The sequence below is a fragment of the Megascapheus bottae genome, chromosome 32, assembly GCF_031878675.1.
Source record: "Megascapheus bottae isolate mThoBot1 chromosome 32, mThoBot2.hap1, whole genome shotgun sequence".
Classification (NCBI taxonomy): domain Eukaryota; kingdom Metazoa; phylum Chordata; class Mammalia; order Rodentia; family Geomyidae; genus Megascapheus; species Megascapheus bottae.
In genome coordinates this window covers 4,614,409-4,628,332 of record NC_143540.1, presented here as the reverse complement: position 1 = coordinate 4,628,332, position 13,924 = coordinate 4,614,409, and the positions used below count along the sequence as shown (strand labels likewise).

At 51.5% G+C, this 13,924-nt stretch overlaps 1 protein-coding gene and 2 long non-coding RNA genes across 11 annotated transcripts in view; 1 reads left to right on the top strand and 2 right to left on the bottom strand.

The window, feature by feature from the left end:
* The window catches only part of Ephb1 (EPH receptor B1), a 288,252-nt gene extending 276,247 nt beyond the window's left edge, over nucleotides 1–12,005 (top strand). For 5 of the 7 annotated variants that reach the window (XM_090323253.1, XM_090323252.1, XM_090323250.1 and 2 more), the window contains 3 exons: nucleotides 5,066–5,259; nucleotides 7,212–7,367; nucleotides 7,530–7,818. In XM_090323253.1, coding sequence (XP_090179379.1) covers nucleotides 5,066–5,259; nucleotides 7,212–7,367; nucleotides 7,530–7,704 — 525 coding nt within the window. In that variant the 3' untranslated portion in view covers nucleotides 7,705–7,818. Of the gene's footprint in view, nucleotides 1–5,065; nucleotides 5,260–7,211; nucleotides 7,368–7,529; nucleotides 7,819–10,575 lie in introns of those variants that run through there. The other 2 variants (XM_090323254.1, XM_090323256.1) reach the window with 2 other exon arrangements.
* Nucleotides 1,393–6,692, bottom strand: LOC150043066 (uncharacterized). Of its 2 annotated transcripts, XR_016533459.1 has the most exons (5): nucleotides 6,279–6,692; nucleotides 5,900–5,948; nucleotides 3,938–4,037; nucleotides 3,729–3,859; nucleotides 1,393–1,460 (listed from the first exon to the last, which is right to left on the bottom strand). It is a non-coding gene; the product is annotated as an uncharacterized LOC150043066 (long non-coding RNA). The 2 variants fall into 2 exon arrangements; XR_016533458.1 differs by lacking the exons at nucleotides 5,900–5,948; nucleotides 6,279–6,692 and adding an exon at nucleotides 4,834–4,910.
* On the bottom strand, nucleotides 8,722–13,349 carry LOC150043064 (uncharacterized). Of its 2 annotated transcripts, none has more exons than XR_016533456.1 (5): nucleotides 13,224–13,349; nucleotides 12,781–12,898; nucleotides 11,805–11,980; nucleotides 10,600–11,341; nucleotides 8,722–8,956 (listed from the first exon to the last, which is right to left on the bottom strand). It is a non-coding gene; the product is annotated as an uncharacterized LOC150043064 (long non-coding RNA). The 2 variants fall into 2 exon arrangements; XR_016533457.1 differs by having other exon boundaries at nucleotides 8,725–8,956; nucleotides 10,791–11,341.
* Between the last annotated feature and the right edge of the window lie 575 nt (nucleotides 13,350–13,924).

The window sequence follows — 13,924 nt, the reverse complement described above, 5'->3', positions numbered from 1 at the left end:
TCCTATCGCGTGTCTAATCAGTGAGTCAAGCTTTTAAGAAACCAGCTGCACACAGGTCCCCTCCACTCCAGCCAGACCGCACCCAACCTGGAGAGATTAAGAACAAGTCAGCACATACCCCTCAGAAAGGACCACAAAACTGGCAGGCACAATTCGGAAATTCAACAGCACATTCTCAATGCATTTGTCTACACTGAAAATAAGAGTTTCTGATATCAGATTTACAAATCATTCACCCAGCACACAGCCACTCTGCAGTGTGACTAAGCGTCGAGAGGTTTAGTTGCCTGGGACGGTCGGTCGGTACACAGGTCTAGGAGAATTTTGCGGCAGGGGGAGGGGCGGTGGGTATGGAGGCTTTCTGGATTTTTGATGGTAGGGTCTCAGAAGGAGTAAGGAAGGTAGAGTAGGAGTATATTCTCATTCTTGGTTTTTCCAACACACCAGCCTGGGCTCCAGGCCTCCTGAGGGCAGGAAGGCAGTGACTTCATACATTTAGGGGGCCAGGGGCCAGGAGGGGCTCCCGGCAGCCAAGCTGCATCCCCACTCATCAGAAGCTGCTGAGGTGGTGACAGAAGAGGATTTCTTCCTTTTTTAAATACAGATGACAGTTGATAGGCTTTAAGGAAGAGAATTGCAGAGGCGAGTCGGCGAAGCGCTGGTAATTGGGCTTCCGGAGCCCAGGAAGGTCTTTTGAACACGTACAGAGAGAGTTCGTCAGCTAGAGAGCAACTTGGAAGTTCTCGCGGCTTGGGTCTGATTGACAGAGATAATGAGAGTGGCGGTGTCTGCGGAGAGGAGCTGTGGTTCTGTGTGAACATCAGAGCTCAGCTTAACCTGCTCTGCCCTGCTTCCTCCGCGTCCTCCCCAGAGCACCCCACTGGCTGAGGGGAAACGCGCGCAGGGGCCGCCTGGAGCCTTCTGAGGCTAGGAAGGGGCGGTGGGATCAGGTGGACAGACAGCCCCTCCACCTTCAGTTAGGACTCTGCACTTGGAGAGGGCAGCGCCCTCCACGCCCAGGTGCTAGGCTGTTTCTCAACACCCTGTCCAGCCCCCCCCGCCCCCACCACTCTTGATTTCCAACATCCACCTGTCCTGCTGTGGACCAAGTAGCATCCCTCCTCCCTTCACCCCACACTCCCCCAGAACTGAAATGCAGACGGGGGGGGGGGGGGCTGGAATGACAGCCTTTCTCCACATCGTGAGACGAGGCAGGCGTGACAGAGTAATCTCAGTCTCAGTTTTTATATTGATGCTTTAATTTGAATTTAAGTCATAGGCACCAAGAATAATATAAAAAACTGCACAGATCCTTACAAAAGAATAATACTAAATCTCTGAAGCCACCGCTGTTCCATGGAAGAGGAGCAGGTAAGCACTGCTCGTGTGCCAGTTAATGACCGAGGGAGGTGCTTTTGCCTTTGAGGCAGAAGGTTGTGACGTGACACTCGTCTTCATGGCTATGAGGAAGGAAAAGGAAGAAAGGTGAGTTTGAGGGAAGAGGATGGAGACAGAGGAGGCAATAGAGTGAAGAGAGAGGAGAGAAATGAAGGAAAGAAGGAAAAGAAGGGTGAGGAGCTTAACAGAAAGGAGGGGGGAAATGGGTGAGGGAAGGAGACGGGGAGAAACTAGGACAGGGAGAAGAGAGAGCTCGAGAGGAAAAGGAGAGAAAACTGCAGCTACACAGTAGAGAGGAGAGTGTGGGGGAGGGGCTGCAGAGAGGACAGAGGAGGGAAGACGAGGGATGAGGAAGGAGAAAGACAAGATAATTAGGGCGAAGGGAGGAGATAAGCTAGAGGAGAGGTAGAGAGGGATAAGAAAGGGTAGTAGGGGAGTGAGTCAGAGAGGAGAAAGAGGTAGAGGAAAAGATGTAGAGCAGAGAGGTGGGGGGGGGGTGAGCCTGAGGATCTAGAAGATGTAAGGGGGAGAGAAAGAGATAGGGAGGTAGATGAGAGGATGTAGAGGGGGTCAGAGGGAGAGGAGAAAATCTAGAGAAGAGATGAATGAGAGAGGTGGAAGGGGTGAGAGGGGGAGTGAGAAAAGAGGATGGAGAGGAGGTAGAGGACGGGCTGACAGACAATCGAGAGGATGTAGTGGAGAGAGAGGTGGAAGGGGTGAGAGAGAGATCTAGAGGAGAGCGTGAAAGGTAGGGGGGAGGAGAGGATGTAGAGCAGGGAGAGAGAGAGGTAGAGGTGCTGACAGGGAAAGGAGAGAATTTAGAGGAGAGAGGGGTAGGGGGTAAGAGGGATAGCGAGAGGAAAAGGTCTAGATAAGGGAGAGAGAGAAGCAGACGGACTGCGAGGGAGAGGAGAAGGTCTAAAAAGGGGAGAGAATGTAGAGCAGGGAGAGAGAGAGAGGAGGAGAACATCTAGAGGAGAGGGAGAGAGTGAGAAAGGTGGGGGGGGTGAGAAGGCTAGAGGGGATGAGAAAAATAAGAGAGGGACTGACAGGGATAGCAGAGAATGTAGATAGGAGAGGTTCGGGTGGGAGAGAGGGGATCTAGAGGAGAGAAGAGGATGTAGAGAAGGGAAAGAGAGGTAGAGGGGCTGACAGGGTGAGGAGGGGGGGTGAGCCTGAGAGGAGATTATATATATAGATATAGAGATATAGAGATATAGATATAGATAGATATGTAGAGTGGCAGGTAGGGGCGGGAGAGAGGATCTAGAATAGAGAAATGGGGAGAGACAGAGTGCGAGAGATGTGAGAGGTAGCGAGGCTCTAGCTTGAGTAGAGGAAGAAGAATGGAGATGGGACAAGGCTTGGAGAAAGAAAGGACAGGATCTAGACAGGAGAGATGGAAAGGTGCAAAAGGAGGAAGTACACAAGGTAACCAGTGACAGAACAGGGGAGAGAATAAAAAGAGGAGGTGGGAGAGAGCAGAGGTGAAGAGAGGAGAGCGTGCACAGGACGGGAGCTGAGAAAGTGTCCAGGAGAGGGAAGGGGACAGTGTAGAAGAGAGGAGAGAGCAAAGCAGAAATGGACAGGGGAGAGGGAGAATGTAGGAGAGGACTGAGCAAGAGATGAGAGAGCGAGGAAAGGAGAAAAAAGTAGAGAGGAGGAGATGATGAGAAGGGCAGGAGGAGAGAGAAGAAGGGAGGGAGAGAGAACCCGCAGAAAAGAGAAGGGAAGAACGAGAGCGAATAGAAACAGAGAGGAAGGAAGGAGAAAGAAGAGGGAGGGGAGGAGGGGCCTCACCTGAGCCCTGGGATCGGGGACCGCTGTGCGCTGTGGCGGCCGCACACAGGTAATTCCATGCTTTTAAACCAGACTCACCTGTCAGTAGGGAGACGCGAGTACTCAGTGCTCTAGAATCTAACCGTCTGCACTGAAATGCGCCTGTCCTGCCAGGACACTTCCGGGACCCCTGGCTGCCCCCCACCCAACCCCAATAACTGAAATGTAGGCACCAGCTTCTTCTCCTGGCCGGCTTTAGGCCGTGGGGAAAGAGCGCTGCCACTTACACCATCCCACTGACCCCACTCTGCGTGGGGACCCGTGGGGACCCGGGGCCTTTGAATCTGTCCAGCTCCTTCCAGGCCAGCAAAGGCCCAGATTCACAAGCCAGGGAGCCTGCCGGCAGCTGCTCCTGCTCGAGGATTGGTGTAAGGGCATAGCCGTGCTTCCCGCCGTGAGAACCGGAACGCAGTCTGCAGGCCCAGGTCAACAGCAGCCCCTCACCTCAAGGAGGCCTCAGAACCTAAAATCAGGTGTCCCCAGGGGCTTACCTTCCCAGTCTAGCTCCAGAGTAGCTCTACACCCCCAAAGGAACAGCCTCACAGTCCACAGATAACCGCAGTCACGAGAAGCCGTGCGTCCATTTTCCTTCCTCATGGGGAAACACGGGCTGAAAGCTCTCCTATGAGGACAGAGGGAATTTGATTGGCAGCTCCGCTGCCTGCTGCAGTGTGAATATTAGTGTGGTTTGTACACTTACTTGCTCCTTCTACCGTGTTGAGTTATGAAAATAATACATGTTGATCCTCTCTAGGAACTTCAGATCAGATTCTCTCCCACTCCATCTCCTGGACCCGACACTGTGCACAGAAATATACAGTGATTGAGAAATATACAGTGATTGAGAATGCTCACTTTCTAGCTGGTTGATGGGAGTTTTTAATAAAAATTTTTCAACTAATTATTAGTTGAAATGAATGTTTTTTTTTCTTTAAAGTAAAAGTAAAAAACACAAGGAAAAAAATCACACTTCAGATTATTCCCTGTGTTGCTGAAGGTGCTTTAAGTATGTGGTAATATAAAAATCAATGCGTGATTATTATACACAATAAAAATACAAACAAGTGAAAAGTCAGGCATTCTTATTTCAAGCCGCCCACACGCACCCACCATTAACTCCATAGCATACAACGTCAAGGTCTTTTCTATGCATGTGTATGTATAATGCTTGGCTTTTGAGTTTGTGTGTGTGTGTGTTACTTTGTAAAAGCACGAGTATGTCACACCTGCAGTTATATAGCTATAGCTACTCCTTTGCCTAATATAATGTGAGTTTATTTCCATTTCCGTGGATTGTTTTTTTTTTCTTTTGCAACATTAACTTAAAGCCCGTGTTTGCTTCGGAGCCTCCTGTGGTACCCGAGTAAACCCACGCTGCACTTGTATGGCTGCTGACTTAGGGCATTTACAATTTCTTTTCCCCCCGCCTGTACCAAAAGCACAGAGCCAAGCATGATGAAGTGAATTAGGAATTAAAGAAAGGAGGGATTTCAAACACAAAAGGGTGAAAAGGGAAATATTGAGAGATGCCAACGTTTATACCCAAGTATCCCCTAGAGCTTGTGAGAATCGGGGAACCTGACTGGAGACACTGACCTGGGCGCTCTGGGCGTTTCCTGCCTCAAGACAGGAGGGTGGGCGAGGCCCGGGAGGGAGGTGACAGGGATCTGAGGCGCGCTGGCCCTTTCCCTCCACTCGTACAAGACCCCAGTGCGGAAGGGGCAGCCAGGTGCCCAGCAGTGGAGAGACGCCTGGCCCCAGGTGCCCTGCCCCTGGCTGTGGGGGGCTCACCGTCAGTCACGCCGGTCTCCCCACACGCCCCCTGCAGGTCATCAACGCCATCGAGCAGGACTACCGGCTGCCCCCGCCCATGGACTGCCCGGCCGCTCTGCACCAGCTCATGCTGGACTGCTGGCAGAAGGACCGCAACAGCCGGCCCCGCTTCGCCGAGATCGTCAACACGCTCGACAAGATGATCCGGAACCCGGCGAGTCTCAAGACTGTGGCAGCCATCACCGCCGTGTGAGTCCTCGTGTGTGGGGGACCAGGGGGTGACGCCCAGGTGTGCGTATATGGGGGACCAGGCTCAGGGTACAGCCCAGAGCCTTGTGTTCTGCTGAAGGCACAGACTGGGTGGTAGAGCCCCTCTACTAAAGGCAGGGGGACCCCAAGACTCCTTTCTTTGAGCACGTCCCCTGCCTCCAGCCCGCGATGTGCACGGACATCAAGGGACCTACCTGGGCGGCCACTTTTCCTTGCTCCCCACAGAAGTTGAGCCGTATTTCAGCTGCTGGTCTGACAGACATCCTACTTCTGGGTTGTTCCGTTTCCACCACACACTTTGTTGTTTTTGCCAGTCCCGGGGCTTGAACTCAGGACTCATACACTGTCCTTGAGCTCTCTCAAGGCTAGAGCTCTACCACTTGAGCCACAGAACCACTTCTGGCTCTTTCTATGTGGATGTGAACCCAGGGCTTTGTGCATGCCAGGCAGGCACTCGACCATTAGGCCACGCTCCCAGCCCCTTTCTTTGAACTCCCCCTGCCCTGGGCGCAGGTAGAGTGGCAGATTTGGAAGGGTGGCCAATATTCCCGCAGGGAACATTTCCCAAAAGAAACAGAAAAGAAATGGGTTTGGCACGGTGAATGCATCCCTTACCAACCAGAATTCATTTGGTGGCTGTACTCCAAGCTGTGTATTCAGTGCAGGTCCTACAAAATGAGTAAGACACAGCCTTCACCCTCGTGGAGTTAAACAAAACACTCAAGAGAGGGGCGCTGGTGACTCACGCCTGTCGTCCTAGCTCCTCAGGTGGCTGAGATCTGAGGATGGAGCTTCGGAGCCGGCCCAGCAGAAGAGTCAGTGAGATTTGTACGTCTACTAAACTAGTGGTGGCTCAAGTGGTAGAATGCCAGCTTTGAGCGAAAAAGCCAAGCAGGAGTGCCAGCCCCTGAGCTCCAGCCCCAGGACGGGCACAACTCCAACAAAAGACTGCTTAGAAGCAGCTGACCCCCAGGGTTGTAAAAATACGACATTGGTACCTGAGCAGCGGCTGCCGCCGGGACAGAAGTGCCCAGCGCTGAAGGGAAGGGTTCCCGGTGGGCTCTTCCACTGCGGGCCGACGCTCAGGAATCAGGAGCTGGAAGAAAAGGAGACAGGGGCAGGGGTTAAGGGCAGAGGGCGAAAGGCAGGGGCTGGTGTGCTAAGTGAAGACGGGGCCTCTTGATTTTCAGAATGACGAGGATCTCATCTCTAGGACAGGAAAGATGTGTGTGAGAGATGTGGGGTAACAGTGTGGCCATTCAGTGCAGGGTCTGTGAGATGAGAGAGGCGTCAAGACGGCCTCGGGGTTCTGGTGCGGGTGCCTAGGGCTCTACCTTTAAGTCTGTGCTAGAGAGGAGGGTTGGTGGTTGTCCTGCTCCATGTTCTGCTTTGGTTTTGTTGTTGTTTCCTCAAGTAACTGACCATTATAACCAAGAACAAGAAAACATAATGGAAATAAGATTCAGGAGGTTGTGTTAGATATACAGTTGTGGATTTTTGTTGTTGTTGGTCATGGGACTTGCACTCTGGGCCTGGGCACTGTCCCTGAGTTCTTCAGTTCAAGGCTATGGCCCTACCCCTTGAGCTACAGCACCACTTCCGGTTTTGGGTTTTCTTTTTTCTTTTTTTGGAAAGGACTGCATCTTTTTAGAGTGTGAAGCTTCTGGATTTCAGTTGATAAAGGAATTGAGGTTCCTTTTCCCCCTCAACCAAACGCTGTGCCTATCTGTGTTGGCTAGCCAGCAACAGTACCCAGTGGCAGGAGTACTTGGCTTTGGAGGTGGGGGAAGAGGGAGGGAGGGAGCGATAAGCCCAGGGCACCCTACCATTGCAGATGCTGCTGTCCACACTAAAGGCCTTCAACGTGGAGTTTGTCTCTGTGCAGGAGTCTCTGCAGCCATGCGCTCACGTTTTCCTCACCATCTTCCCAGGCCTTCCCAGCCCCTGCTCGACCGCTCCATCCCAGACTTCACGGCCTTTACCACCGTGGATGACTGGCTCAGTGCCATCAAAATGGTCCAGTACAGGGACAGCTTCCTCGCTGCCGGCTTCACCTCCCTCCAGCTGGTCGCCCAGATGACGTCAGAGTAAGTGGCTGACACCCCCTCCCCCTCCTGACCTCTCTACTTCTTCTGCTCTCATCCCAGGCCTGGGGCAGGGGGTGTCATGGCATGTAAAGACAGAGAGGGAGACAGCTGTGGATCGGGGAGGGGCTGAGAGGGGGAAGATAACTTGGAGATCCGTCCTAGGCCCCCAAAGCAGCAGCCATATGTCATGTGGCTCCTCACTGAGTGTCTTCCCCGGCCATTTAAGTTTATAAACTCCACCCATCAAAGAGAAGGATCAGATGGAAAGAACACACCGGCCAGCACTTTAAACAACATAGCAAGAAAAAAAAAAGCGTTTCCACTGATTCAGCACTAGCCGTGCTGCAAGAGAAGCCGAGAAGCCATCGCAGTGCTTGGCTCGTGCTGGTAAACAAGCCGTCTGCTGCTCCAGGAGTTTGGAGAAATACACAAAATAAAATTATTCCAATAAGATGAGAGTCAGACAGGGTCTTAAAAGATCCATGGAGTTGATCATTTCCCCTGGAATCTCCTGAGTCACATCAGTTGTGGAAAATGTTAATAGGTTTCCCTCGAGAGGAAAAAATAAATTTAGGAAACTACTGCATACTTTGTCTCCTTTTCCCTTCCCATTCTCTCTATTCAGTGGATCCTGAAATGGTACCACTGGTGCCAAGGCCAGGGCAGAAGCCTGCTTTGTCTAGCGATGGAAAAGTTCAGTATCCTCCCTCCATGCCCCTACACACACGCCATCCTCCAGGTCGCAGGCCATTCTCCTCCTTTGCTTTATGGCTACTTGAACCATCTGGGGGTGGAGACGAGCTTTATAAAGCATCCTCAGACTTCTGATTAATTTGGTGAGATCTGGGCATCTGGAGAACTTTAAGGTAAAGCAGAGCAGGCGTCTAAGGCACTGTGAAGTTGATGAGCGTCAGAGTTTGCCTTCTGCGAACATGGAAACATAACCAACTCCTACCCCCTGGCACACACATGCACGCAAACAGAGAGGAACCTCTGAAGCATCCGGAGTGTCTTGACACCCCCAGGGTGGTTACAGTGGCCTGTAACACATCTTGCCCACTGTAGAGAATCCACGGATCCAGTAAGCCAGTGAACACTCACTCACTCGTCACTTTTTCTCCGACTCTGGGGTTTCCTCGAGCCACAGAGTCCAGGAGAGACAGGCAGAGCTACTCATGACCCTAAAGCCATGGGGCAGAGCCACACCTTCCTGACAGCCACCCGGGAACCCAGAGCCACCTCTGGGTGCTTTACTCTTTGCAGAGATGCTGGAGCTTCCACTTGAGCCAGGGAGGACGTCGGCATGAGCCTCTCAACACATTAGACACACCTCACCAAAGGTTCACTTCTCACTGCTGTCTGGAAAGAACAGCACATATTTACAAAAACAGTCAAAGTTTTCACTCACCAGGGGAAACCTGGCCTCCTGGCCTGCAGAGAGAAGCCATGTTCCTGAAGACAGAGCCTTGTCTGGCATCTGCCTGCCCCTTGGGGGTGGGGGGATTGAAGGGGTTGAGCACGTGACTCCTCATCGTCTGAAGGAATCAAGTGAGGTAATTTCTCAGTCCGAACAAGAACAAGGGAGAAGCCTAAAAGGAAAGTCCAACAGAAAGGTAAGGGATTTAGTTCAAAGGAGAACAACATCTACACAGTACTGGAGCAATTCAGTTTTGTGTGTTGAGAGATGAAAGATGGAATGGACAACTCAATAGAATAGATTTCTGTAGGGCAATTTGTGAATTCAGACTTCAAGCATGCTCTCTCCGGAAGTATTTGCGGAAGAGATGGCGGCAATTTGACTTTCTCAAGCCAACCGTAGCCGATGGACGACCATTGTAAAGACGGGTCGGACAACAGAGACTAGACTTCTTGGATGCAAATCCAGCTCACTGTCCACCAGCACGTGTGCTACACAGAGAGCTTTTTGCATGCTTGGGTCAGCTGGGTTTGGAGAAAACCAGAGCAAAGTTCTGAGGGGAACCACTTTGGGGAGAAGATGGGGACCTGAGAACCGGGTTGCCTTGTATTCCCATCCTAGATCTATCACGAGTGTGTGCGGTGGGGTGGTGTCTGACTCACTTCTCTGAATGGTGCCTGCCTTGTCCATTTGGCATTTAGTAACAGTGCCGCTCTTATTGGCTTGCACTGAGACAAACAGAACGTCACACAGAAAGCACCCGGCCTATGTCCCGCCCCAGGGTGCACAGAGTTGTGGTTGTGGCTGTGCAGTTATTATCTTTGTCTTTACACCATTTTAAATGCACTGGATCTCTACAAGGTCACAGTAAAAACCATGACCTTTGATCATATTGAAACTCACAACTCACAGACGAACCTGCTCCCAACTCTTTAACCTTAGACATATTTGTTCGAATCCTGTTTGGGTAGGTTTTTTTGAGTTCACCCTTTTTAAAAATGCATGATATTAAAATTCAGAGTCAGGAACTGGAAACTCAAGGGGAAAAACATCAGAAAACCAGGCAAGCCCCACATCTTTTCAATCTCAGTAGGGTGTTTGCTAATTTAGGCAGAAAGCTCCACCACAATCACGGAAGCCCTATGGGGTTGTGCAGTGGGAGTGTTAAAAGAAATGGCAGAGGAGAAAAAAATGCCAGTCCATCAGAGGGCTTTGGGCCCAGTGGAGGGGCTGCTGTAGAAGCCTCGGAGGGGAAACGAGGCATGGCCTCTTCACAGATGGTGTCTGCGCAACTGTAACTCAGGGGGAAAGCAATGGAACGAGGAGTTGGTGGAGGACTTGAGTTAGAACAATGGAAGGGCAGCACTCACCAAACACACGGTATTTGTAAACTGACACGCTGCATTGAAACCCCTCTATACAACCAGTTAAAGATTATTTGGGGGCGGGAAGGGCAGTCCTGGGCTTGAGCTCAGGGCCTGGACACTGTCCTTGGGCTTTCTCAAGGCAAGCGCTCTACCACTTGAACCACAGCACCACTTCCAGCTTGTTCTGTATATTGTGGTATGGAGGAATAGAACCCAGGACTTCGGGCATGCTAGGCAAGCACTCTACCACTAGGCAACACTACCAGCCCAAGATTATTTTCCTTAAGGCGGTGACTTGGGCTACTTGGATTTTTAAATACTCGACTCTGCCTACCCAAAGCATGCCTTTGACGTGGGTTTTCACCTCTGAAAAGCAACGCTAACACTGAAGTGATTTCTTTTGTGGTTCCCCCTCCCCCCCCAGAGATCTCCTGAGAATAGGAGTCACCTTGGCAGGCCACCAGAAGAAGATCCTGAACAGCATCCACTCCATGAGAGTCCAGATGAGCCAGTCCCCCACAGCGATGGCGTGACGACTCCCACTCGCTCGGGGAGGGAAGGGCAGAAAGGAAAAGGACCCCGGGATCCAGGAGGAACTGGAGGGTTGACCACTGTGAGATGCTGCGGGAGGCTTCTCACCTGGGACATAACGTTTCCATCTGTGAAGAGCCAACTGGACGGGCTGACCCTCGATGGAAGCACGTTTGGGATGCCGCGGGAAGCCAAGACAGGTGTAGTCCTACAGGCGGAGGGGAGGTAGACGTCCAGCGGACGTGGAGAGGAGGAAAACCTTCAACTCCTTGGGGGAATCAAGAGCGATTTGGGGCTCCTGACGGGCAGTGGGGTCGGAGTTTTCCATCTTCCAGGAAGAAGGGAAAGAGGTACAGGGAAGAACCAGCTCTGTTCGATTTTCTTCCTCGCCCACGACGTTCTTTTCTTTCCTCCTTTTGTCCTCCTTCCGGAGCAGCCCCTCCCTCCGCCGCATCCGTCCCCCTTTTGCTCCTGACTCCGGTAGGGACGTTTCTTCAAAACAAAATGCAGCTCCTGAGTCTCCAGGTGTTGTTCTGTCAGTTGCCAAAGGACTTTTACTGACCATGCATGGGGATCCAACCAACTCAATTAATGTCTTCATATTGAAGAAGAGATGTACCTTCAATTGAAAAACCTTGCTTTCCTTTTGTTTGCATTTTCTGCAAAAGTTTAAAAAAAACCATAAAGAAACCACAAATTGGAAACACACACACACACAAATAGAAAACCCTATTTCGGTGTGCAAGAGTGCACATGTGTATGTGTCTGCGTTGTGCAATGACTGTGCTCGTTGGTGACAGATGCAAACAAGAAAAAGAACTGGGAGTGTTGGGTGTTGGCCCCTAGAAAACCCAAAGGGGGCAGGAATATGGCGTTGCTTTGGCTTTCTGGTTGGCCCGGTGGCTTTTTCGGCTCAATGGGAAGAGAGGAGGGGTGGCGGGTAGGGGAAGAAAATTCAAAATGCAAAAACTCTCAAGAGTTTTCAGAGTTCAGGACAGGAAGCAGGTGAGTGGTTTGGATCGGAGGCAGTGGTGGCCACTGGAGAGAGATACTGACTGCTGAGTGATGCTGGCTAATGTCTGAAGAAAAGGAGAAGGGACGCGTTTCTGGACTGTGTTGTACCTCATCCCTGGAATCTGCGGTTTAAGAGGTGGCAAGTTGGAGGTTGGAGACTTCTGGCCTTGCCTGGTTGACTGGCTACAGCGGTGCGGCTTCGGAAATGTCTCCACCATGTCCGTGTTCCTTTCCATTCCTTATTGTGCCTCATCCTTCGATTCACTTTTGTAAATTCCATCCACCTAACATTGAACTATTTTTAATTTCTCCTTGTCCTCTTAATCCCCTTGCTAATTTTTCTCTGTCTAATTAAAATGAACAGAAGCATGTCTGGGTTTACGTGGAATGGTGTCAGCCCTGTGTGTCTCAGGACCAGGCCGCTGTCCCCAGCAGCCATCCTCCCCCCCCCCCCAGAAGTGTGAGAGGGGGGAAGACAAAGTCCCTGACCTCCTGCTTGCCTCCCCAAGAGGGGGAATGTATTAGACTCACAGGTGCTGACATGACCTAAAAGAAAATCCAAATAAATGCGAGCCTCCAATGAGAAATGGAAAAAGCCACTGGCAAACAAACACGAATAATCGTTCTTACTACACCTCCGCCCTGCTCTGCGTTTACATGCTGCATTTGAGAAGCTGACATCCAGGCTCGGTTTGGTAGGCCTTGGAAAGGCTATTTCGGATTGCTTGCTTTTCTACGTCTGCTCCCCGATAGGTAATTTAGAGCACATTGAAGGCACTTAGCGGCCTTTCCCCTTTCCCCCGGGAACTTGTGGTTTGGAATTCTCTACACAAGGGCCTTCAAGGAGGCGCCCAGGCCTGGGGAACCTTGGCATCCACACCGGCATCTCAGAGCGCCAGTGTAAGAACTGGGCAGGGCTGGGCTAAGATGGGTGGAGCTCTGCAGGGCCTGGTTCCAGTGTAGCTTCACAGAACCTCAAGCCAGCCAAGCTGAAGACAAAACTTCCCCCTTATTAATTCCTTACCAGTTGCTTGCACACTTTACTAATTACCCCCAAAGACCTTCCGTCCATGAAGTGCCTTACAAGCCTAAGCAATTTCAAGTAATCTTCTCTCGATTTTCCGCAGGAATGGGTTTTAATTTGTCACCAGATTCCTCAGGCAGCATCCTGCACCCCAAATCCTTACCACGCCTCCTCCAAGCTGAAAAAGACACGGTCCACATGAGGGTTGTGTCAACCTCTTTGGTTTGGTGTCACCCTGAGATCCCAGAAAGGAGAGAGATGCACAAAAGAAAATCTGAGGGGTCAGCTCTCAGTGGAACCGGAAAACGACCAAGCTCTTGATCCTCTCCCATGCGCCCCTCCCCTCCCCCCAGCAATACAGAGCAGGAAGCCAGAGGGAGCCTGAGGGTAACTACATGAGACCTCACACATCTCCTCTGAGATGCTCGCCCAGCCCGTAGTCCCTCAGAGCCTCAGTGTTTGGGGAAAGGTGGGGAACACAGGATTCAGGTGCCATCACTTACCTTTATTGTTTAAGGCTGGCACTCTACCGCCTGAGCCACTGCCTCCATTTCCAGATTTGGGGGGTTAATTGAAGGTAAGAGTGTCATGGAGTTGACTGCCCAGGCTGGCTTCAAACTGTGATCCTCAAATCTGTTTCTTGAGCAGCTAGGAATACAGATACAGGCATGAGCCACAGGCCCCTGGCAATTGCTTTATGTGTATCATAGGAAAGCAATACCACCTCCTTTTGCTGCAGATTATTGAACCATGCAGAGCAGGCTGCCTCCCTGAGGCATATTTCTCATGTCTAAGCTCTCCTCCTCACCAGAGGCATGGCAAACACCTCGAAGCAGAGATACCATTGAACCCAGGTCTCAAACAAGGAGCCTGAGAGACAAAGACCCCTCCCAGACGACAAAGCACTGGAGTTGGGGTTCTTCTCCTGGGCATCTACCTTCCCTAGCCATTGTCCTCTGAGAGTCATGCACTGCCGTCAGCAGTGGCTTCACCTAGAGGAACTGTTCTGGCAGGGACCACAGGTCTCACCTGCAGCTTTCTGCTTCAGTAGAACTGGAGTGGACAGAGAGCTCACAGTGGCCAGAGCCCCAGGCGTTGTCCCGCAGCTCTTTCGATTGAGGCTGGAGCTCCATCACTTGAGCCACAGCTTCACTTCCAGCTCTCTGGTAGTGGTGAACTGAAGTCAAGAGTCTCACTGAGCTGA